This window comes from Microplitis demolitor, chromosome 1 (genome assembly GCF_026212275.2).
Source record: "Microplitis demolitor isolate Queensland-Clemson2020A chromosome 1, iyMicDemo2.1a, whole genome shotgun sequence".
Classification (NCBI taxonomy): domain Eukaryota; kingdom Metazoa; phylum Arthropoda; class Insecta; order Hymenoptera; family Braconidae; genus Microplitis; species Microplitis demolitor.
The window spans coordinates 14441780-14467402 of NC_068545.1; the positions used below are offsets into that span (position 1 = coordinate 14441780).

General features: G+C 30.7%; 1 protein-coding gene across 5 annotated transcripts in view; it reads right to left on the minus strand.

Annotated features, from left to right (window-relative positions):
- Positions 1–9041: 9041 nt before the first annotated feature.
- Positions 9042–25623, minus strand: part of LOC103575791 (uncharacterized) — a 92830-nt gene continuing 76248 nt past the window's right edge. For 4 of the 5 annotated variants that reach the window (XM_053739892.1, XM_053739887.1, XM_053739895.1 and 1 more), the window contains 4 exons: positions 11820–11963; positions 11248–11549; positions 10907–11163; positions 9042–10709 (listed from right to left, as the gene is read on the minus strand). In XM_053739892.1, the coding sequence (XP_053595867.1) occupies positions 9992–10709; positions 10907–11163; positions 11248–11549; positions 11820–11963 (1421 nt within the window). In that variant the 3' untranslated portion in view covers positions 9042–9991. Of the gene's footprint in view, positions 10710–10906; positions 11164–11247; positions 11550–11819; positions 11964–24479; positions 24519–25623 lie in introns of those variants that run through there. The other variant, XM_053739901.1, reaches the window with a different exon arrangement.

The window sequence follows — 25623 nt, forward strand, 5'->3', positions numbered from 1 at the left end:
CCTCACTCCATTAATTTGTAGTACGGGAAATAAAACAAGGAGACATGTATGATGCTGTAACTTTGAAGAAAAAACTCATTAAAGACAACCCTTCGTATTTAAGTGACGAATCTGATATGACAGATTTCGGTTTGTCTTATATTTCTAATAATTCAATGAACTGTCTAAAACACAAAAATTCACGTAATTTAACACCATCACCTCAATCTCCAAATCCACAGACACCTGAAAGTGGTAAAACCATGAATACTCCATTATCATTACCACCCAACGTACAAACACAAGCTACATCTACACACCCAAATTCAAAAATACAGACAGATAAGAAAAACGCAAAAATTAATAAAAATAAATTTAATCCTCCTCAAATCAAAAGGACAACTAGAATGGCAGAGTTTACACCCTCTCCTACAATACGTTCACGTAAAAAAATAAATAAACAAAGTAAGAAAATTGAAAAAATAATTATTCCAGAAACTTCTGATGACGAATCAAACACTGACGAGACAGAAATGACTCATTCAAAAATATATTCAGAAAATTCAAATGACATTAGTACTGAATCACCTATCGAAACAATCTCTATCACTCCAAGAACTCCTATCACACCCAAATCCGTAAATAAAAAAGACATGGGAGGTGCAATCCCTTGGTCTTCTGACGAAGGAGGCGATTATCCAAAAATTATGGACGTCTCTGCGGTAATTCATAATGAACCAGAAAACAACATAAACATGTCAACTAACGATATCGGAGAAAATTCTTTTGTAATTGAATACATGACAGTAGAATCACCCGACGAAACAACAACCATATAAACTAACACAATGACACAGAAAAAAATAGCCAATAAAAATACAGAAAAGACAAAAACAAATACAAAAATACACCCAAATTTAACAGACGCAGACAAGAACAGACCTCACGGTACTGATGCAGAGCAAACACATACTAATAAAATTACACCGGAACTACGCAGATCGACTAGAAAACGTAAAATCAAAACATGTTCATGCTGTACAGACTATGACGAACATACACATACACAAAAACAGATTCCCTAAAGATACTCTAAAAGCAATTAAACGTCAACAAAATTTAAATAATAAACGAACTAATGATAGATTGTCAATAATAAACGAAAATACAAACCCAGAAAATTCACAACAAACAACATCATGTAGAGAATCACAAAACCCTACACTAAATTCACCCGTTGATCGGAAGTTCAAAATCGCCTGAACGAATAAATTCATACAACGACCCGAGCTTCGATCAACAGATAAATTCAGCTGACGACGAAAATTTCGAACAGATAGAACAAATAAATTCATTTAATGACCAAAATTTTGACCAAATCGAACAGATAAACTCATCTGATAATGAAATAGACATATGACAAAATTCGACACGATTAAATTTAAACGGAAATCAAAACAAATCAAACGACAATGCGATCATAATAGCAAACGACAATTTATCTAACGAGGAAATAGACTCTGACGGTAATATATCTATAATTTCAAACACTTCAAACGACTACAGTAACGGGAACGTACACGGAACAAGAGATAACTTAGAAATGCAAAAAAATTGTTATTTATGTTTTATTAACGCCGATGGTACCGTACCAAGCGATATCGGAAAACAGTTTTTAGTGTCAGGATATTTAAAATTAAGCCCTTGAACTAATTATAAAACAGGTCAAATAATCAAAATGGGAACACCTAAAAAGAAAGTACTTGCGTTAGTAACTCAAAGTGATAGTCGAGATACATCAACTTAAAAAGATTATTACAAAGCTTTCAAAAATTTAAAGTCATATATGAAAAAATCAAAAATTAAATCAGTTAGTATTTCTCAGGGTAGAAGCAATTTATCAAAAACAATTTGGACAAAAATTAAAAATATTATTGCTAAAATTTTTAAAGATAGTGATTTAAAAATAATTATTTGTAAAGATAAAATAATAATACCTCAAGTAGAGAAAAGAGAAAAAATAATAGCCGAGAATCACGAAACTTCAATAGCCGGACATAAAGGAGTAACTAAAACTTATAATAGAATTAGACAGAAATATTTTTGGGATAATATCAAAAAACATGTTGAAGACTTCGTTAGAAAAAGTATTAGTTGCCAGAAAAAGAAATTAGTTAGGATAAAAACAAATAAGCCGATGGTCATTACAGACACATCCGCAGAAGTATGGGATAAATTAGCATTAGATATAGTAGTAGGGGAGAGTGGGGTCAATTGAACCAAAAATACTTTGACATTTTTTTTTTATATGAATAAAAGCAAAAAGATATTTTTTTTTTTGACGAAATTAAAATTCATTATATAGACTATCATTTCTCGTAAGCACATAACTTGACAAATGAGAAAAATTTTCAATAAATACGAAATTGTACAACTGCATCAAATGGTTCAATCGTCCCCTTTGCGGGGGCAATTGAACCACTAGTCGGGGACAATTGAACCAAGAGTATTAGAACCACAAACGAATGACTTTAATGAATAATTTACTATTCATTACAGCTTAAAACTAAAATTACAACACTTCTAATAATATTTATTATTTTATATAACATTATATGTTAAAACAATCACTTTAAAAACTTTTGTCAATATAATTATTTTTTTTCTTGGTTAGTTTAGCTTGTTTTCACATTCTGTCAAGATGCGCGCGCATGTCTGATGCTCACAGTGTGATTCGTATGGTTCAACCGTCCCCGAGAGTACTGGTTCAATTGACCCCATATGATTTTATTGAAATAATTAGTTTAAAAAAAAAATATTCAAGAACTATTTTACTAGAAGTAAAGTTTGAAATTTATGACTAATATATGTAAGAAGCTATAACAAAAAAATTTTTAAGATTACATTTGAAAATTAAAAAATTATTAACTAATTTGTCAAGAGCTGAAAAACAAAGTTCAGATGCCTAAAAACACAAAAACTTGAATTTTTTAAAAGTAAATCATCTATTGGTTCAAAATTTTGGTCAGACTGAGGTTTAATGTATTGAAATATAATTCCATGAGGACGACTTATTTTTATATTTTTTTCGATTTTTTAAGCTTACTGGTTCAATTGCCCCGTGGTTCAATTGACCCCCCTCTCCCCTACCGAATAAAACTTCAGCTAACGGATATTCATATATTTTAACGATGCAAGATGACCTTTCAAAATATTGTTTTGCAATACCTTTAGTGTCCATGACGGCTAAAGATATCGCGATAGCATTAATCGAGAATTTTATATTAAAACACGGTTACCCGAAAGTAATTTTAACAGACCAAGGTCAAGCTTTTATAGGTAAAGTAATGGGTTGCGTAGCCAAAATTTTCAAAATGAAACAAATTAAGACAACAGCTTTTTATCCTCAATCAAATGGTTCTCTCGAGAGAAGCCATCAAGTTTTAACTGATTATATTAAACATTTTACAAGTCACGATGATTGGGATAAATGGTTGCCTCATGCCACTTTTGCTTACAACACGAGTGTACATAAAGGTACGAAATTCACGCCGTATAAATTAGTTTTTGGTAAAGAAGCACGATTACCATCAGAATTTTCCTATCTAGACGAGATTCCTACATCCGCAGATTTTGTTAAGGAACTTGCAACTAGATTATTAGAATCACGGAAAGAAGCAAGACAAAATTTAGAAAATTCAAAGCAAAGATCCAAAGTACGGTATGATAAAAAAATTAATCCAGTAAATTTCAAAATAGGTCAAAATATATTCTTTGTAAAGAATCAGAGAGATGGTCAATTTGATGATAATTATTTAGGTCCGTATAAAGTTACAGAAACATTTCCTGATAAAAATGATATAGAAATCAAATATAAACCGGGATAGAGAAAAATCATTCATTGTGATAGAGCTAAAATTGCTTATAAATAAATAGGTTTTTTTTTCTTCCCATACACATGCGTCTTTTTGTAGATACATTGAAATCTGTACCTCTCATATTTCTTTCTTTCCTGTTCTACTCTTTTCTTTTTTTTGCCCTCTCACACAATAGACATCAAAAAGTCTTACTGAAACGAATTTTTCAGGTAAAGATGTCGCGGTATACACTTTATATTTTTCTCATGTTAATCACTTTTATAATTAATGAATGAATTTACTGTCTATACACAAATTTTAATAAGAATGATAGTACCAATAATATCTGCTACTAATTGAAATTGAGTAATAATGCTAAGAAAAAAAATAAGCTTCCAGACTATAAACTTTCATAAAAAAATTATATATAAAAAAAAAAAAAAAAAGAAAAAAGAAAAAAGAAAATATGCAAAATGCAGGAAAACAAAAAAATTATATGCAAATATACAGAATTAGCACATAAAGGCAGAAAAGTCGTAAGTAATACTAAGAAATAAATATATACAAATATTTAGATATAATATAGATACATCTTTGTAATAATATAGTAATGCTTATTAACATTAATAAACAAATTCAGAAAACAATACTAAAAACTCAAATAAAAAAAAAAAAAGTAAAAAAAAAAAAAGAGAGAGAGAGAGAGAGAAAAAGAGAATAACTAAATAATAGAAAGAAAAAGAAAGAAATGAAGCAATTTTTATACACTACGATAAAGTAATATATTTAAAAGAGTTGAAAAAAAATTAAAATCATAGTAATAATTACATCAAGAAGACAGGAAAAAGAAATCACATTCAAATAATAGTTTAAGATTTTTTAATTTCTTTTCTTCTTAGCATAAACTTCTTACAAACATTATGTCTTAAAGTTTTTTTTTTTGAAAAAGAAAATATTAATAATTTTACAAGAAAATTTTATGAATTCGTCCTATTCGTAAAATCTTTTTTTTATATACGTATATAGTCTACTTTAAAATAATTTGATAAAAAAAAAAGAAAAAAAAAATTTAATTAAATAAAGAAAACAAACGGGAAATAATTTTAAGAATATATTAAAATTTTTTTTTACAAAAAAAATATAAATTTTTAGATAATTTTCTGGCCACAGATGCGGCATACGTGACGCACAATTTATCTCAATTCTCAAACAAATAGGATTAGAAAAAAAAGAACATCGTCATTAAAAATCCATAAAAATGTTTACCATGGTTTACAAACAGACGGATTAGAAAGAAAATGGATTTTTAATGTCGCCACTAAAAAGGTAGGCGTCGAGTCATAGGTCACAGGTCGGTACTTAGATTTCTTAAACTCGAAGATGGGTAAAATAGAATTACAAATAAAACAATAAAGAAAATAAACTACATTTCCAACAAGAGCTAAGGCCCAAAACAAGCGGGGCGCTTGTCTACCGGGTGGGGAGGTGTTACGTCCCAGCTTGCTCATCAGATGTCTCTGACTATTTTTAAATACTAATTATTAAGAGACCGATCTGAGACCTAACTAATTAATTAAGATGTATATTGATAATTTAGCAAGTTGCATAATTAATAAGTCACTCTATATTATAGGATATAATATAATATAATAATATAACATAACATAATAATATAAAATAATAGAACATTAAATAATATAATATTATTTAGAATATTTGAAACATATTGATAAAGTTATTTTTCTTGTAATATTTGTTATGTACAAATAAACGCTGACGCTCCGAGTAAATTCTCGAGACGTGCAGCTGCACAAATACCTATTTTGTTCTAAGATAACTTTTGTTCATAGATAAGTGACTCATTTGTTAATAACAAAAACAGAGAAAGCGTGAGAACGGAGTATGGATCATTCGAGAATATTGTTATCTCGATCCACCCCTCTATATCGAGCGACGCGCGGGCATGATGCCCAAGCGCCTCGTACTGATAAGAAACTTACTCTAGTTTTTCTCGATCAAGAGAAATCAGTCTGAAAGAATCATTGAGAGCAGTCAGGCTCAATATAAAAAAAAACTCAACTTCTTTCTCACCCTCTCGAAGTTATTGTTAGGAGTACATTGACAATTTTATAAAACTAATTCAACTGTGTATTTTCACATCACTCAAAACTATTCTTTTACTATTGAATAAATCGGATTTATATATATATATATTCAAACAATCAGTTTATTTCAACCACTAAATGGTGGCTGTTCAACCCAAACTTAAATATTATTTATGATTATATGTAAGTTTTCATTACGTCCAATTTAAATATCGACCGCTCAACTACGCCAGCGCCAAAACATCTACGAGGACGTAACACACTCATCAAATGAAATTTTACTATTGCATTGGTTCTCCTACTTTCAATAGATTCCATAGAATCCTAACTACTGTATTCATTAGTATTTAATTTTGTATTAACTATTAATTCTATAGTGAAAAACACAGAAAACTTTTTCGTAGATAGTTTGATCCTCTTTAACTTCAATTTTCGTTATTTAACTTACCATTTCGACAATTATTTTAATTTTCTGATCTCAATTCCTAAATTCTTTGCATTTAACTTTGAATTTTGTGGCAATTTTTTTTTTCCATAACCTTGAGAATTTTCGATAATGTCAAAAAAAAAATTGTTTTGTTATTAATGTTCATTTGAAAGGTTGAAATAATCAAATAATGAGAAATCTACTTTCATTTCGGCTGCCGAATGGCCTTTTCTTTTTTCTTACAAATATTAAAAAGAGAATTAATCCTACTCAAAATCCTCTGTGAAAAGTGACTATAAATCTGAATTTAAATCGTTGCTACTTCTTGAAATAAATGTCAAAATAATTATAATAATACTAATAATAATGATAAAAATAATAATAATTAAATTTAATTAAAGCCGTAAGATGGCCGGTGGAGAAAAAGGGCCATCATGATCAAATTTATTTTGAAGGGTTGATTCCACTCAAGTTTACATTTATCATCAAGATTTTGTTATTATTTTAATAAAATAATAATAATGAATTTTTTTTAAATAATATAGGTTTTGGAACAATGAATTTATCAAAACTATATAATTATTTTCATTGTGATGAAATATTATGCAAAGAAAACTTTCACTTAATAATTTAAGTAATTTTGATCACCTGATGAATATTTTACTTTTCAACATACGTTATTGATATGTGATTTAGTCATAATTCCTAGCTTACAAATAGCAAAATATCAATTTCACTGTTTGACCGATTAAGCAGTTAATGAAGTTCCCGGGAAAAAATGATGTTGCCAAATTATATATAAGTATGTAGGATTATATATAATTATACATCAATTTATGTATAATTATATATAATTATACATTAATTTATGTATGATTATATATAATCATATTTACCTCCATATATAATTATGCATGACATTCCGTGAAAAATGAATCATACATGACCATGCATGGCCGTATATGGCTCATACATGGTTCATATATGGCCATGCATGACCGTATTAAAAAAGTTGATATGTCCATGTATTACCATATATGCTCCATGTATGGCCATATATGCTTCATATATGAGCCATATACGGCCATGCATGATTTATTTTTCACGGGAATGCACGCTTCGAACGCTCATCCCGTGAAAAATGAATCATACATGACCATGCATGACCGTATATGGTTCAAATACGGTCATACGTGGGCATATAAACTTTTTTAATACAGTCATGCATGGTCATATACACTCGTACAAAACCATGTATGGCCATACATGGCCTTGTATAGTTCATATATGTCCATGTATGGTCATGCATGGTCATATATAATTAATTTTTCGACTATTACAATTACTTATAAACAGAATGTTGTACTGTTAAAAAAATAGGAAATTTTTTCGATATCACTAACAGCATATTGATAATTATATTTTGATTTTTCGAAAGTGATTATGTATTTAGAACCTTCCGTAGCACAACTAAATTGTGTTGTAACTGTCGGTTGCATAGTCTAGTTGTCAAAGCGTCGGTCTCTCGTACGGAAGGTCTCGGGTTCGAATCCTACAAAAGCGGGTGCGGTCATTAATAAGTCTAGCGTTTTTTCTTTGAATTAAAAATTTCCATTTCGATTAGGAATTCAATTATTCGCATATCTGATCATCTCTGCGTCCCCAAAATAATTAAAAAAAAAAAAAAAGGAAAAAAAAATTTTTTTTCAATTTAGTTAAAATTTCTATACATAGTCATATCAAGTCATATACAGCTGTATCAAGCTATGTATAGCCATACATGGCCATGTATGGTCATACATGGTCATATATGGCCATGTCTGGCCAATTTTCATACGTGGCTATGCATAGAGCATTCATACATGGCCATGTATGATTCATTTTTCACGGGGTTATATATAATTTGATCTGATCATGTCTGACTAATACATTATGTCTCGAATTATGTATAAAGCTATATATAATTAAATTTAATCAGGCATGGCTAATGTAAATTCATGTATAGTCGTGCATAAGTTTATATATGATTGGATCTGATCAGACATGACTGATAAAAACTTATATGTAATTATATATGTCTATGTATGATTTGATCGAATCAGACTTGATTGATATGAAACCTATAAATATTTAATTATGTATATAGGTCCTATATAAATATATATATATATATATATATATATATATATATATATATATATATTTATTACATAATATGATAATTTTTTAATATCAATGTTATTAAATTTTTATTTTGTCAACTATCAATCAAACTTAAATCCTCGATACTTAAAATGTTCAAAGGTTTCGACAGCAATATAAGAGTATAAATCGATATCAATTTAAATACGAATATTTATAAGTTTATAGATAAATAGATTTGATTATATGTATCTAATGAGTTCTATTGTAATTTATGTATAAAACCAAATTCATCATTAGGTTAATTATTTACGTAGGATGTATCAATTTGATTATTTGAGTTAAGTAATGCCATAAACTTCTATTAATTATAAGTGTGTAAAGTTAAGCAGCATCAACGTGGATCATTAATTGGATGGGTGACCCCTTAGTACAATACTAGTTAACCGACAGTAATTTTTTTTTTTTTTTTTTTTTTTTTCAATTTAAATTTAACCGAAATTTATATTAATATAGACAATAAATCCTTATTAAATTACTTAATTAATAATTTTCAGATATTTTCAATGAACTTTTAAAAATGACTATATTCGTTCATGCATGATTATATATAATCATATATGATTATATGTAATCAGATCTGGCCAATTTTTGGATCCGATCATATATAAGTGATGATATATAATTATATATAATTAGGCAAAATCATTTTTTCCCGGGTCAAACGATTAATTTAAATTAGCTAGCTGGCTGATAAACTAATTAACCTGGTTAAACTTTATGGCCGGTTTAGTTGGCCAAATTGTACAGCACTAATTAAAACTGCATAACGATGTTCATCTTTTTGTAGTAAAAAATAATTAATAATTAATAAAAATATTGATTAAGATTATTTTTTCGTCAAAGTTGTTCTAAGAACATCTTATAGTTTTTTACTACAAAAAAAAAAATAATTCTAATAATATTTTTTAAAAAATTAATTTCAATCTATGCGATAAATTATAGTGTACTCTAATTGAATAATAAAGAATAAACTGTGAGCCAATAGAATTATTTTAAAATTGAAAATGCTTGGGCGACTTGTCGAAATATTTCACTACTTTTGATCATAGATGGAAGCACTTAAAAAAATTTCTACCCTAATGTGAACAATAAATACGAGTAATATACTGGAAAATGAAAACTGCCGAAGAATTCGAAAAATACTACAGAAAAGTAATCTGCTGGCTCTTTTTTCCAAAGGGTGATTGACTCCATTATACGCTACTTTTAGGGCATTGAGAATTAAAATAGTATATTACATTTAGCTGCAAATCTAGCATCAAAAGAATTGAGGTTTTTGAGGCTCAAACTACTTTTTTAATTTTGACTTGGACTCACAAAAAATAATATAGTTAATAAATTTCTTTTAAGATATGAAACTATCAAAAAATATTGTTATAAAGAGCTTAATCTTCAGCATCGACAATAGAATTAATCTGTTATGATGCAATTGAAGAGTTAGCATATCTTTCTTCTCCTTCATTTTCTCGATACGAATCATTACTCTTAACAACAATTCTAATCCTAGCAATAACATGACTACCAGGACACTCTTGAGTTTTTTTATTAGGATTAGCTTCACAAATTTCCGTATAAATATCATCGGTTTTTGTACATATCACTTTAGATTGGGGTGTTATTGTCAAAGGCGTCAAACTATCACATACTCGTGCATAATTTGGTTGAAGTTCAATTTTTACCGGCGGTGTTTCAAGAAAGCTAGTAGATATAGATCTTTGCACTGATTGTTTAGAAAGATTAGAATGATTCTGGGACGTACTATCCGGTTCGAGACTTGAATATCGTTCCGTTGCTTTGACAAAAACTTCTGGCTTTGTGGCGAATGTAAAAGACGCCGATTTCTTAGCCGGATTTCTGCTACGTCCCCCACCGACATACGACAATTTAGTTATTCTCTCTAAGAAGCTATTTGATGAATTCTGACGAGTTTGACAAGGCTCGCGGATAGTTGACTTCTTCAAGTGTTCAAGACCCTCACGCAAACTCTGAAGCACTGGTTTAGTTGCTGGTTTAGGTTTTATTTTCTTCAAATGCATTTCTTTTGATCCTTCTCCAAGACTATTATTACTAATACTGCTTGCATGAAGTTTCTGTGGTGTCACTCGTGGCTCTGTAGCACGATCACCAACCGCTCGACTGAAAGAAGAAAACAAATCAATCGATCGATCCGGTCAACACTGATCGGTCTACAATCAAGATTAAATCTCGAGCAATAAACTCGTAGGTTTATAAGCAGGAAGCTTTCCATTACTTTTAACTGTCAATGACTTTTATACACGACAGATGAGTATATATTTATATAGACAACTTGGAAGAAACTATTTTAAATATACCTGCAAGCTGATAATAATCGTTGTATCTTTGGCGATGTAAGTAGTTTTACTTCTGACGGATACCCAAGTTGTGCTCTTCTAACTCTTGGTGCTCCATTACCCGAAACTACTAGTTCAAGCATTTCAGGGTTCGGAACTGGTCGTTCTGGTACAATGCACCCGAGAACAATTGAACCTCTCGTTGATGCTTCCAATTGCATTAGACCTTCATATTCCCTTGGTAGTGGAATTGGTAGTGGACCGGCTACTAATCGAACCTTTAATAAATTTATATATTTTTTAAATATTAATTTCCATTGATCGAGTTAACGCATTTATTTATGTTTTATGTAAATATTTACCCTAAGAGGAAGAGCACGTTTTGCTAAATGATGTACTCTATAAAGAACAGCATCATTTCCGTTATCTGCATTACTACTCTGACATATTGCATAAAATTCACTTCGTGTTGATAAAGCGACAAACACTTCACGGCCATGCGAATCTAAACACTGGGCATATTGATCCTTTTCCGATGTACCTCCGGTTATTCCAAAGGGTACTGAACTGTATTTTCTGGTATCTTGAAAGACTGCTATTAAACGAAGTACTTCGCCAGCTTGTATTATTGTCTTGATATAATGAGCACGTAGATTTCCATCTTCTATAAATATATTTTTCATTCATTTAAGTTATAAAGTCATTTAATTCATTTGTGAAAAATTTTTTATCTATAAAATGTATGAATCTTGAGTTTTTTTTTGCTTTGTGAAGAATATAAACCGGTTTTGTATCCCAGTAATTCAAATTCTAGTGTGTGTGTATAAGATACCAGATATAAGTAAATCGACGTTAAAGATAGATTAGAATAAAAAACAAAAAAAAAGAATAAATATTAAATAGGCGTGATGGCATGTCATCGTTGCTAACTAACCCATCTTAGAGTGTGTGAGAGTATAGCCTCGAAGAGGTGCCGCCAAGAGGAAGGCTGGTACTCCAGCTCGTACAAGACTTTCAATTCGTCTATAAACTCTTGCACTGCCCATTGCATTATTACCAGAAACCACGGAAAACCATCCTGAAAATTAAATTTTTCATCATTAATATTCAAACATCTCATTTCGCATAGAACATTTCTTCCATCTTACTTTTTAAATTAAAATACAACACAAGCACATCATGGTAACGAAATATTTTATGGTTACGTAGCTATCGTATTAAATCCCCGGTGGATCCGAATTACGGTAATTCACCCCATTTTGCCTCACTCACAGTTCCGGAGTTAAAAAAAAATCACTCCGCCTGCGGAGTGAATAGGGATTTTTTTTTTGGCAGAGTGATTTCGGAGTGACGCAGATTTTATTTCAATCCGGATTCACTCCGGTCCAGAGTTTTAATACTTAAATACATTTATATTTAATAGAAACAGCTGTTAATTAGAAACATAACTATGTCAATAATTAATTGATTCAGATATGAATAATTAAATTTAGAATATTATGTTTTTAATTCGAAAATTTTTTAGTAACTCACTAAATTATAATTTCATATATATAATACATAGTGAAAATATTAAATTATTGAATAGCTATAGTAGCATAGTTTTTATGCGAATATCTCATATTTCGGTACAATATGACGTTTTATCTCGTGGTATGATTGATGTAAATCATACAACAGTTTTTGACTCAGTGCAGTTATATTTGTTCAAGTTTTATTATCGGTTGCTTATAATTTTTTAACTTCCCGCTAAGAAAATCGACGATTTTCAAAAATTTCGGGAAGTTATTGTTTTCACCCCGATTTTCGAAAATCGAGTTTTCATCAGATGTCGACGTTTTGAGGTCCTAGGAAGCTATTCTGACTATTTTCAGAATGATGTCCGAGTGTGTGTATGTGTATGTGTGTGTGTGTGTGTGTGTGTGTGTGTGTGTGTGTGTGTGTGTGTGTGTGTGTGTGTGTGTGTGTGTGTGTGTGTGTGTGTGTGTGTGTGTGTGTGTGTGTGTGTGTGTGTGTGTGTGTGTATGTAAACTCTTTGTAACTTTTGAACTAATGAATCGATTTGGATGGTTGAGGTGGCAATCGAAAGAGCTTGTTGGCCTTCAACTTTCCTGAAAATTTCAGATTATTTGATCGAATAGATTCGAAAATATTGGCGAATTACGAAAAAAAAAAAAATTTTTCGTAATTCGTCGATTGCCACCTTAAACATCAAAATCGGATAATTCGATCGAGAGTTATAGCGGGAGAAAGAAATGGTGAAAAACGGTTTTTTCTAAATATTTTCGAAACGACTGACGCGATCGATTTCAAATTTTAATCAGCTCTAGAACTCAATAAAACGCGCCGATTGCCACGTCAACTATCAAAATCGATTGATTAGTTCAAAAGATATCGGCGTTGAAAAGTTAAAAAAATAACATTTTATGTTATTTTTTCCGGATAAATCATAATATAACGTAACAAAATGTGCCTGATATCATACCAACTCATCTTTTTTATGGTTTCTTTTGATCATATAATGTCATCGAACTTGGTTTTTAGTTTAAATCATATTATCAACAAAAAAATCGATAAAACGTAGTTTTTAATATTTTTATCGGATATTTCATACTTTATTGTTTCTTACATGAGTCAAAATTTATTGAAATCTTGATTTTGATCCCCGACATTGATTTCTGCCTCAATACACTTATTTTACTGAACATAATCAGGAACTAAATTTTAAAAACCGCTTCATTGATGATTTTCGATTCTTAAATTTTCAAACTTCCGCATAACAGGTAAATTGTTAGAGCTTGAAAAGATCATAAAAAAACAATTGCATGTGATAGCATTTTCGAGCTCGAAGAGCTCGAAAATATATCTACACTAATGTTTTCGAGCTCTTTGAGGTCGAAAACAGCGGGAAGTTTTGGGGCTTGCCCGCAGGGTCAACCAACGCCCAGATTTTTTAAATTATTTTGTGTGAATAAATGGAAAAGGAGCTCGTAGTTATTTCCGTACTTAATATAAATGTCAATTTATCAAAGACCTAAGCTCACTATGCATTAGTAATTTTTTTTACAATTAATATTTTGCGAAACTCCGCTTTGGGAAGTGAATTAAATAAATAAAAAGTCATCCACTCTGTATTCACTTCACAAGTTTTTTACAGTGTAAACATGCGTCTATAAACGAAAATTAGAAAAAAAAAAATCCATATCACTGGATATGAATTTTTCAAAAATTTGAAATAAAATAGGTCCCATCACTTGCCCATTAAGGGACTATAGTAGGCTTAAAAGTTGCGGAGTAAGTGACAATTTTTTAGAATTAGTTTTCAAGAAAATCGATTACTACGAGTTTTTTTGTAAATCGAAATTTTATACTCGAAATTTGAAAATTTTATAGAAATACAGTATTGAAAATTTTTTTATTTTATATTCCAGAAGTGTTGTGCAAAAGAAAAATTTCAAAAAAATGTCCCAATTGGCCCGTTCTTCGCAAAATTACGGGCATTTGAAAAGAAAAGAACGATTTTGTTCAAAAATCAATGTCTCGAAAACAGCTGAATAAAAAAAAATTTTTTAAAATCATGAAGACTTTTCTGATCGAGTACCATAATATAAAAAATTATCAAAAAAATCGGAAATGCAAAAGCAGAATGGTATCCGATTTGGCATGAAATGCCTCATATGTATATAAACGATTTTCTTTTTTTACATAGTTCAAGATGTAAATTGATTAATTAATGTAACGGGACCTAAGTCCACCTCCGCTGACCGGAGGCCGTTTCCTCGTCCTTTTTTTCACATTTCAACGCCGATATCTTTTGAACTAATCAACCGATTTTGACGTTTGAGAATGTAATCGGCGCATTTTATTGAATTCTAGAGCTGATTAAAATTTGAAATCGATCGTTTCAGCCGTTTCGAAGATATTTGGAAAAACCCGTTTTTCACCATTATATCTCCAATGATATCTCTCGAACGCATTAACTGATTGAGATGGTTGGGACAGCGATCGACGCGTTTTATAAAATTCGAGAACTGATTAGATTCTGCAATTTTCGGATGAGTCACTTCAAAGATAACACCGGCCCACAAAAAAAAAAGTGATCTGTACTTTGGACCAGATTTACCTATCTTTATGTATTTCGACGCGCTGAACTCGAGTCTGTCAGTTTTGCCCGTACACCCTCTAAATTTTAAGTAAATTGAAAAAAACCGTAAAAATCGCCAAAAATTAGAAGTTCTGGTAAGAAAAATTTTTCTGCCCTCCGGCCGGAAAGTGGCAACTGGCCGCTGCCCTGAACAAAGTTGCAACTTTCTAGCTGCGTCGAGCAGAACAATAATATACGCACCTTGGCTAGTAAAAAAGAAAGCCTCAGACCACATGTTTGTCAGCCTCGGCCAACAATTACATGTGATCTGAGACTTTCCTTATTTTACTGGCCTAGGTATGTAATATACTATATGAAACTATAGACCAAGTATGATTTTTATGTATTTGGTCCGCTGAATCAAAATCTGAAGTTTATTCAACCATAAGCCTTTTAAAACTTAAGTAAATTGCAAAAAAAATCCTCTGAAAATTGCGGAAAACAGCAAAAAATTTCAGTTATTGTGATAAAATAGATTCTACACAACAATTCTGATGAAAACTCGATTTTCGAAAATCGGAGTGAACACAATAATCTCCCAAAATTTTTGAAAATCATCGTGTAAGCTACCCTTTCCTAAATAACGCGCCCTTTGCTCGGTAGACATCTTGAGGCCTGTAGCCTCTGGCGTCAGGAGCTACCCCCAGCCTGTGACAAAGTTCACCTCCACTAGAGAAGGGCAAGATGGACATTGAGGCGAACGAAGAAGAAGCATTCCGACGAGGCACTCCGAGAGGACCCAACGTGATGTCATCTAAGTATTCTAACCCTTACCCTTATTATATAACTTATTATATAATAGGTCCGTATTATTTGATTAGTTGTCGGGTTTAATAATGTTTAATTGTTTAATAAATTTTTGGTTCTATCTACTAGCAAGTGAAATATATTGAAGTGCTCTTCCTTACAATCGATTTTTTTCGTCGGAAAACAATATATATAAAAAAACAGTCAAATAAAAAATCGATGAACAAAGTTGGCTGATTTGGCATATAATTCTCTCTCTCTCTCTCTCTCTCTCTCTCTCCTTTATATCTACATAAATATTCGGGTAATTCAAAAAATAATAAACTTTTTTTTTCTTCTTGGAAGCAAGTTCAAAAGTTTCATTTAGATATAAAAAGACGCCTGTGAAAATGAGAGCTCTTAATATTATCATTAAGAGGTTCCGCATTGCACTTTTCTATTTTCCATAAGAATAATAACATAGAAATAGTATATTACACTACAAAGGAAGAAAATCGGCTTCGCCTCGGACATCTTATCACACAGGGCAGAAATTTCAACTATCTTCCCATGTGGTGTATGCGATTTTTCTTTGTACCTGGTCGAAAGTACGTTTGTTAATTACATTTTTAAGTACTATAGACAATACAAACACGTCCTGTCTTCAGCTGACGGGTCGGCCATGTTTTTAGGTAGATTTTTTTAGAAATCGACCTATTGCAATGGGTTTCATGATCGAATTATCAAAGAATTTTGCCACCATATATCTTATTTTACCTAGTAGAGTAAAAAAGTACCATCCACTCAAAAGTTTACACATATATATATATATATATATATATATATATATATATATATATATATATATATATATATATACAATATAACGCGCCTTGTCATCACGATAGCGTCCGCAATTCTTGACGGATCTTAATAAAATTTTATACACTTATTTATTGGACGATTATTAACCTTGATCAAGTTCGAAGATGAGCCCAATCGGTCGATTAGTTTGGAAGTTGTGGGTGTTTGAAATTTTTTCTGATTTTCATAAAAATGAATTTTCTGGCTTTATCCTAAAATAACTTTTGAACCGAAAATGATAACTCAATTCTGTAAAAAGTATCTTAAAATTTGAACGATTAGCTTTAATTTTCACTGCTATACTTGATTTTTTGAAACATCTTTTCTAAAAATTGGATGATATCGAAAATTTCACAAAAAATAAAAAAGATTATTTTTGCAGCTTAGTCTAATCATAACTTCTAAATAATAAGGCATAACCTATTTCTTTGAAATTCATGTTTAAGCTTATAAAATAAGTATTAATTACGCTATTATAGCTTTATTGTATTTACATATATAAGAAATCTACCTTTCCATTCCGGATAAGACCGGATGGCTCTTTTTATTTTATTTGCTCCCTATTGACGCGGCTCTTTCAGACATACATAAAACTTTAATTTTTTTCTGTCTTCCTTTTTTTATTGCGTTTTTGATGCCTGCCCCACGACGTTTGAAAGCACGAGTGAAGCGAGTGCGTCTGGTCGGCGGGAGCAGGCATCAAAAACAAAACAAAAAAGAGACATAATTATACTTACAAAAAATAATTAATAATTACTTTGTTTCGAAATAAATAAATTCCAACCTATGAACTAAATTTTTTTTTCTTGCCGATAAAAAATATATTAATAAATACATAAAGAAATAAATTATTTGGCATAAAACATTTATTTGTATATCCCTATCCAAAAATTCCCATAGAAACTACTCAACTGCGATAAAAACCACATAGAATCCTATAGACTGTATTGGTTTCTATGCGGTTTTTGTCGCAGATGAGTAGATTTTATGGGAAATTTTGGATAGGGATGGCATAAAGCCTTCGTCGACCATTTGGTATCTATTAGCTGATTTTTTTGACAAAATTGCTGTTTCAATAACTAACTTCGCCACTGTATCAAAATCTTTTATCACCTCATACTCATCCATAGATTCATCCGATGGAACTTTTTCATTTATCTTATTATTGTAAGTACAATCTTTATTAAAATATTAGATGCAACGAGACACAAAAATACTGACGTATATATAAATCAACGATCCACGCGGTTGTTGTGAAAAATTTTATTGATAAAGTGGTAGACGAACACTACACGGAGAAAAAATTATAGTAACTGTTCCTAGTACGTTTATGAAATATCATCCCATACCGTTATGGTAATGATTACTTGGGATTATGGGATATAGACCCATACTTTCTGGGAAAGTTTCCATAAGTATGGGAACAATTCCTATCATTATGGTAACATTTCCCATATCGCATGTGAAAGAATCATGGTAATGATTACCATACTCATAGGAATAGTTCCCATAAGCAAATAGGAACCAATCCTATAACCACATTGTAACGGTTCCTATAATATTATGGTAACCATTCCCATAATATTATGGTAACGATTACCATAATATTATAGTAACCATTACCATAATATTATGGTAACCATTCCCATAATATTATGGTAACCATTCCCATAATATTATGGTAACCATTCCTATAATATTATGGTAACTATTCCCATAATATTATGGTAACGATAACCATAATATTAGAGTAACCATTACCATAATTCCATGGGAACTATTCCGATACCTTATGGGAATTATACCCATAATTATAGGAATGATCACCATAATGTATATGGGTGCCGTTCCTATAATCAACATTTCAAAAAAACCGGTTACCATGCAGTATGGGAACCATTCCCATAATATATTGTAACTGTTACCATAATTTTCTCTCTGTGTAGATGGCAGCAGCCGGCTGTTTCTGTAGGCACGAAAAAATGTTTTGCTCTCGGCGATATAAGTGAGGCGCTTGTAATTCCACCCGGGGAGGGAAATAAAACTTTAGGCCTTAAAATTGGGGAGGGCAGTGCGTACTTTCGACTAAGGGATATAGATACCATTTTTTTTGGGATATTTTGATTTTTATAAGTATCTAACGATGCATTATAGAAAAAATCAGCAGGCATGTTTTTGTAGGGAATTGAATGCTCTACAAAAAAAGTCTCTTGTCATTTTTTGATAAATTCATTTGTTCATAAGTTATTCGAGGTTGAATTTGAATTTATATTAAATTTTGAGATCTTTTTGCTTTTCCAGCGAAACTATCAGACTTTTTACAAAATATAATAAGACCTTTTTTGTAGACATTTTTATTTTCTACAAATTATTACTCATCGATTACTAAAATCGATCAGAAGATTATTTTTTTTATGAGCTTGACATTATTTTTATTTTTATGTCATTTTTTTATTTTTTTATTTATTGAATTTATATGCCAAGGCTTAAAGCCAGATGGCAAAAATATAAAGTTTCATACATTTGTCACATAAAGTACTATATAAATTGAACATTTAATTTGATATAAATAAGATTTAACAACCCTCGCGGTTTTGATTCACTCTGGAAACACCCCGGAAACACGATGCAATCACGGTGGATCCACGGCGGTTACACAGTGGGTTTTTTGTCATTTTATCACCGTGATTCCATGGTGATTACACGGTGTATTCACCGTGATTCCACGTACACCGCGTAATCACCGTGGATACACTGTGGAATCTCGGTGAATACACCGTGGAATCAGGTTGGGTACACCGTGTTACCATCGTGGAAACACCATGTAACCACCGTGTATACACGGTGATAAAATGGCACAAACCCACCCTGTAACCACCCTGGATCCACCGTGATTCCACCGTGTTTCCACTCCCAGGGTGTTTCCAGGCTGATTTAAAACCGTCAGGGAAGCCAGTAGGTACTATCAATTTCTAGATTTAAAAACAATTCATATGCTTTATTTTTAAAAGTTTCAAGAGAATGGGTGTTTATTACATCTAATGGTAGCTCCTGCCATAACCGAATCGCAGACACAACAAATGAGTGCTCAAAAGTTGTAGTACTAAAATTTAGTATTTTAAAGGCAACATTGTTGTTTTTAGCTGCAAGTCTGTCAGACAGTCTGATGTCAGCATCCTCATCTTTAAACATATCTCGTAGAATTTCCGGTTTACCAGTTTCCAGTGTTTTAAACAAATAACAAGCCAGAAGATAGTGTCTGTGCGATTTTAAATTTTAGCCAATTTAATTTGCGACGATGAGGAGTGATGTGATCGTCCCGTTTAATGTTAAAGATAAATCTGATAGCATAATTAACCATTCTCTGCAACTTACTCTCAAGCCTTTTAGATAGGTCTACAAAGACGATAAAACAATAGTTAATGATTTCGCCTAAATTTCAAGCTATTCAACGTAGCATAGATTTTACGGGAGATCTGTGCGATATGGGCATCCCAACCCTGACTAAAAACTCCGATTGAAACTCATTGAAAACGTCCTATCAGATTTAATCGGAAAGTTCTGATTGACATTCAATCAGTTTCAATCGGATTCAATCGGAAACTTCCAAATGGTTCCGATTGAAAGTTAATCAGAAATTTCCGATTGACTTTTTATCAGTTTTAATCGAAATCATTCGGAAGTTTCTGCTTGAATCCGATTGAAACTGATTAAAAGTCAATCGGAAATTTCTGTATGACTTTCAATCAGTTTTAATCGGATTTAATCAGATATTTACGGAAGGTTTCGATTGTAAATTAATCAAAAATTACCGATTCCCGGGAAAAAAAAATTTTATATATTATTAAATGGTAAAAAATCAAATACATGAAAATCTACATTGAATCTATATTAAAAAATTAGATTTCATGTCATGAAGTAATATAGGGTATACTATATTACCACCAAAAATGGCACTTGTCAATCTGTCAAAGAACAGAGGTATGCTCGTGTCAGAAATGCTTCCGAGTCTGGAATATAATACGCCTGAACTACGTTTCTTACCAGGGACACTTCACAAGTGGTAGGCGCTATCTAGTGGCGAGCACCGAACTACTCCCACTGCTATTGCCTAGGACTGGTGAATTTCCTCTCCTCTACATATATTTTTTCTCCTAAGAAATTTTTCTCTTGGTTCAAGCAACTTTTTTTTCTATTAGTTGGAGCGTACGAAAATCCTTGTGTTGAACACCCCCATGAAAAAAATTTATTTAAAAAATATAAGTTAAAATACATAAAATATATTTTAGAATTTATAAAAAATCAATCAGAAAATTATTTTTTTAAGAGCTTGACATTGAAATGAAAATTACTAGAAAAAAAAGCGAAATTTTGAAAAACTTTATTCATAATAATTTTTGAGAAATGAAATTACCTACAAAAAAAGTTTCTATGAGATTTTCTGATAAAACTGATAGTTTCGCCGGAAAAGTAAGAAGATCTAAAAATTTTCTATAAATTTGACTTTAAGCTCAAATAACTTTTGAACAGTTAGATTTATCAAAAAATGATGAGACTTTTGTTGTAGAGCATTCAATATCCTTCAAAAATATCTATCGTGCATAATAATTCGTTGATTGGCTTGTAAGTAAGAAAATTCTAAAAAATAAAAAGTTTTTTTTCCGTGTTATTTAAATAGAAAATAGAAAAATTGATTGACGCAAACCGTAGTATTATTATTAAGAGCTTGGATTGATACCGAAATTTTTATTTTTAGGTAAATTTTCAATTTTTAGATACAAAAAAAAAAAAATTTTTTTTTTTAACCACCTTAATATATATATATTTTTTTATTGATGTTTCCTTTTATTTTCGTGATAGTTTTAAACTCAATCAATACAGTTTTTTACAAAAAGTTTTTATATAATCCTGAAAAATGTTTGTTTTAACTTTTTATAAAATTGATTAAATTGGATAGACGGATAAAATTCTATACTCGGATATTTTAAAAATTGCTGAATTAGTGATAAATTAAATTCATATCTGCCCAAATTTTAATAATTATCAATATTATCTGAATTGTTATTTTCTGATTGAATCCGATTGAAACTGATTGAAAATTGTCTGTCGAATTTAATCAGAAAATATTCGATAAATGAATTATTATTTTCTGATTGAATCTGATTAAAACTGATTGAAAATTGTCTGTCGGATTTAATCGGATTCAATCAGAAAATATTGGATAAATAAATTATTATTTTCTTATTGAATCCGCTTCGTTTGAAACGAATTTTTTTTTCTTGCCGACACAAGAAAATTTTGTTATTTATATTGAGAAAAAAATTCCCTGAAAATTTCAGCTCTTAAATTTAATTTAAAGTACTTTCTCTCGAGTATCAAATTTTTCCATTTAAAAAGTATGTTAATTGAATAACATTTTTTTTTAATTGCTATAACTTAGCCAGATTTTAAGCTATCGTTATGAAACCAGTTTTAATTTGCAGAGAATTTGTTGAATTTGAAAATCTATAAAACAAATTGCTCTAATTCGATCTATGTCGATTCTATCTGCTCCGAAAGTTTATTTTTCACTTGTTCCATATAATTTTGTTAATAGTGAAAAAAAAAAGGCTCATCGTGCGAAAAAGATGCATACTAAGGCCCCATACTTAACCATATAGCACTTTTCATAGAACTCATTCATTCTCATAAAATCTCTATGGGAATGTATGAGAATTAATGAGATTTTCTAAACAGGGTGATATTGCTAAAGTGCACTGTTTATATTATACAATCAGTAGAACATTCTGCAGTAAAAAGGATTTATACTATATTAAGCTTACAATTTTTATACTGTCTAATGTTAAACTACTCGTATCTCATAGATAATACGCACACCCCTATTAAAAATAAACGAGGGCCGCCTCATTCGTCATCTATCGTTAGCATTGATTCTAGCGACGCTAACCAGACGCTAGCCAGTGCCTCGTTTCATTTTTACTAAGGACTTTAGCTATATATCTAGCTCATCAGGAAGATAGTTTAAAATCGGTTTCAATCGGAAAATAATTTTTAAAAAATTATTATTTTCCGATTGAATCTGATTGAAACTGATTGAGATATTTCAATCGGATTTAATCAGATTCAGTCGGAAAATAATCGAAAATTAAAATGATTATTTTCTGATTGTAATCTGATTGAAATATTTGAATCAGATTCAATCAGATAATGAAAAATATTTTTTTCCGATTGAATCTGATTGAAATTCAATCGGAGGCCTTAAACGCTCCCGAACATTTCTGATTAAAAATTCGTTTCCGATTAAAACTGATAGAATTCTGATTGAGTTTCAATCAGATTCAATCGGATTCAATTGCATACCAAGATGCTTTGGCTACTTTTCGTAGATAATTTGATTCTCTTTAATTTTAATTTTCGTTATTTAACTTACCATTCCGATAACTTTTTTAATTTTCTATTTTCAATTCTTAAATTTTTTGCATTTAACTTTAAATTTTTTGACAATTTTTTTTGGTCCATAACCTTGAGAATTTCTGAGGATATCAAAGAAAAATTCATTCTGTTATTAATGTTTATTTGAAATGTTAAAATAATGAAATAATGAGAAATCTACTTCCATTTCGGCTGCCGAATGGCCTTTTCGTTTATGAATTTTATAACTCGAAAATTAATGACTATTATAGAATGCGCAATCCAAATTTTCGTAGAAAATTAACTGCTCTATAAAAATTGTATCTTAATATGTTTTGGCGATTAGAGTAAACGTTCAAAAGATATTCTTCATCATACTTTTATGTGTACTGATTTTAAAAAATTTTGATATTCGAAAAATTTCAATTTAATTTATAAGTTTTGAGAAAATTTACTCGAATTTTAGTTTTTATCGACTGAGAAACTTCAAAATATTTTTCAGGTTTTTTTTTATGTGTAAGTATCTTTGTCTACATTTAAAAAAAGAAATTGTACATTATTTATCGGGTAGTTAATTATATATTAATAAACAAAGCAAAGTTTTCATTAGAAATATATTAAAATATGTTTCAGTTTTAGAGCAAAAAAATGAGTTATTAAATTTCGAACAATTTTTGTTGCGAGTTGGATAATTTTTTCGATGCTCTTTAACAACTTGCAATAAAAAATGAAATTGCTCTTCGTAGAGAAAAAATTTTTCCTAGAACAATATCTAGCTATAGTGCAAAAATTTTTAAAGACTTTTAAAGACGTTATCGAAAAAAATAAGATGATCGTGACTCCTAATGATTAAAAATAAAATGTTTAGAATTATTGAAAAAAAAGTTTTTTTTAATTTTGAAAATAAAACTCAAATAATACTTATATCAATGAGTAATATTATTGTCTAATCAAAAACTCTTAAAATCAATACACATGAAAGATTGATGATGAATATCTTTTGAACGCTTAATTTAATCGGCAAAACATAAGATACCATTTTTATAGAAAATTCAATTTCCTACAAAAATTTGTATTGCGCATTTCATAATAGTCATTTAATGTCGAATTATAAAATTCATAAACAAAAATAAAATTTGTCTTAAAATAATGAAACTTAAATCTTCAATATCATTCAAATGGTGAGGTTTACGGAAAAAATATTAGGTACCTTCTTTGTAGAGCATTACATTTCCTACAAGATTCTTCAAGAACATTTTTCCGTTCAATCAATTAATGATAAGGTATGCATTTTTTTCTATTGAACTGAGTAAAAAATAAAAAAGTGCGATGCGGAGGATCTTCCTATGAAAATTAAGAGCTCATATTTGGTGAGAATTTTTTTAAGGGGTCCAGCAACCCATTTTTTCTTGGCACTTTTAGAAAAAAAATTTGATTTTTTTGACCCACCTTAATATATATATATATTGAGACAATGTGAATTGTCTTCGTCGTCCTCAGCCTTGCGGTTTCCATTTTTGCCCGTCTTGTTGTCGTCTGAAACTATAAACAAGTCATAGTGCCGCGGTCACATGACTAATTTTCACGTTGACGCATGACCGTAAGGGTGAAGTGGGGACAGAGTCCCGAGGCTAGTCCTACGCCCAAATTTATCGGTCAATCACTTCGATCCTGAATCAATTAGCGTACAGACGTTTTTATATTAATCATTCAGTATTAATTCCGGCAATTTACTTGCAAAAACCTGATTGTAACTCGGGTCATTAACTTGCGATATTCTGTACATTATTGGCAATTATCTTGCAATTATATTTTATTGTGTAGTTATTAATTATTTTAAATAAATTTAGTTTAGAAAATATTTATTAATTATAATACAAGTACAAATTCAATAAAAAGAGTCATCCGAGAATATACACGAAATCGAGGTAGGTTTCTTATTTCAATCTATAACTGGGTAAATTTGAATTTACCGCGTTCAAGTAAGTCAAAATAAAATCTATTTTGTGTACTGTCGGTCATGTGATATTACCATCCAGGGTATTCCGGGTAGATAGCGACTAGTAGTCCGGAAGTGGAAATTTCAATTGCTCGACCGTCAACCCCACTTAGAATTAAGTAGGAGAGAAAAAGACAACCAAAGTCAAGAAGTGAGCGAGCAATTATAAACGGGGACCGGAACGAGAATCGGGCATTAACGAACGGAACGACCGGACCGTCGAGACGCACAAGACCCGAACATCTAAGTGACGCCATAACAGACGCCAGGACAGACGCCGTGTAATTAATTATATCAGGTAATTATTCAATTGATAGTTTGAGTTTTGATTGTGGAACCAAGCGATAGAATTTTTAATTTTTGTTAATAAATACCAGGCAGGTAGCCGGTATTTCGTTGATAATTACTGATTGCATCTGAATAACAGGTGAAGGAGAGAACGAGGTATTGTGGAGACGAAAGAGAGAGAGAGAGAGAGAGAGAGAGGAGGGTGACGAGACATGAACGAGACGAACAATTAAAATTACCAGACCAGGACGAGACCAGGACAAAGACAATGACGAGGAAAGGAACTGGAGTGGTTTGATTGTAAAG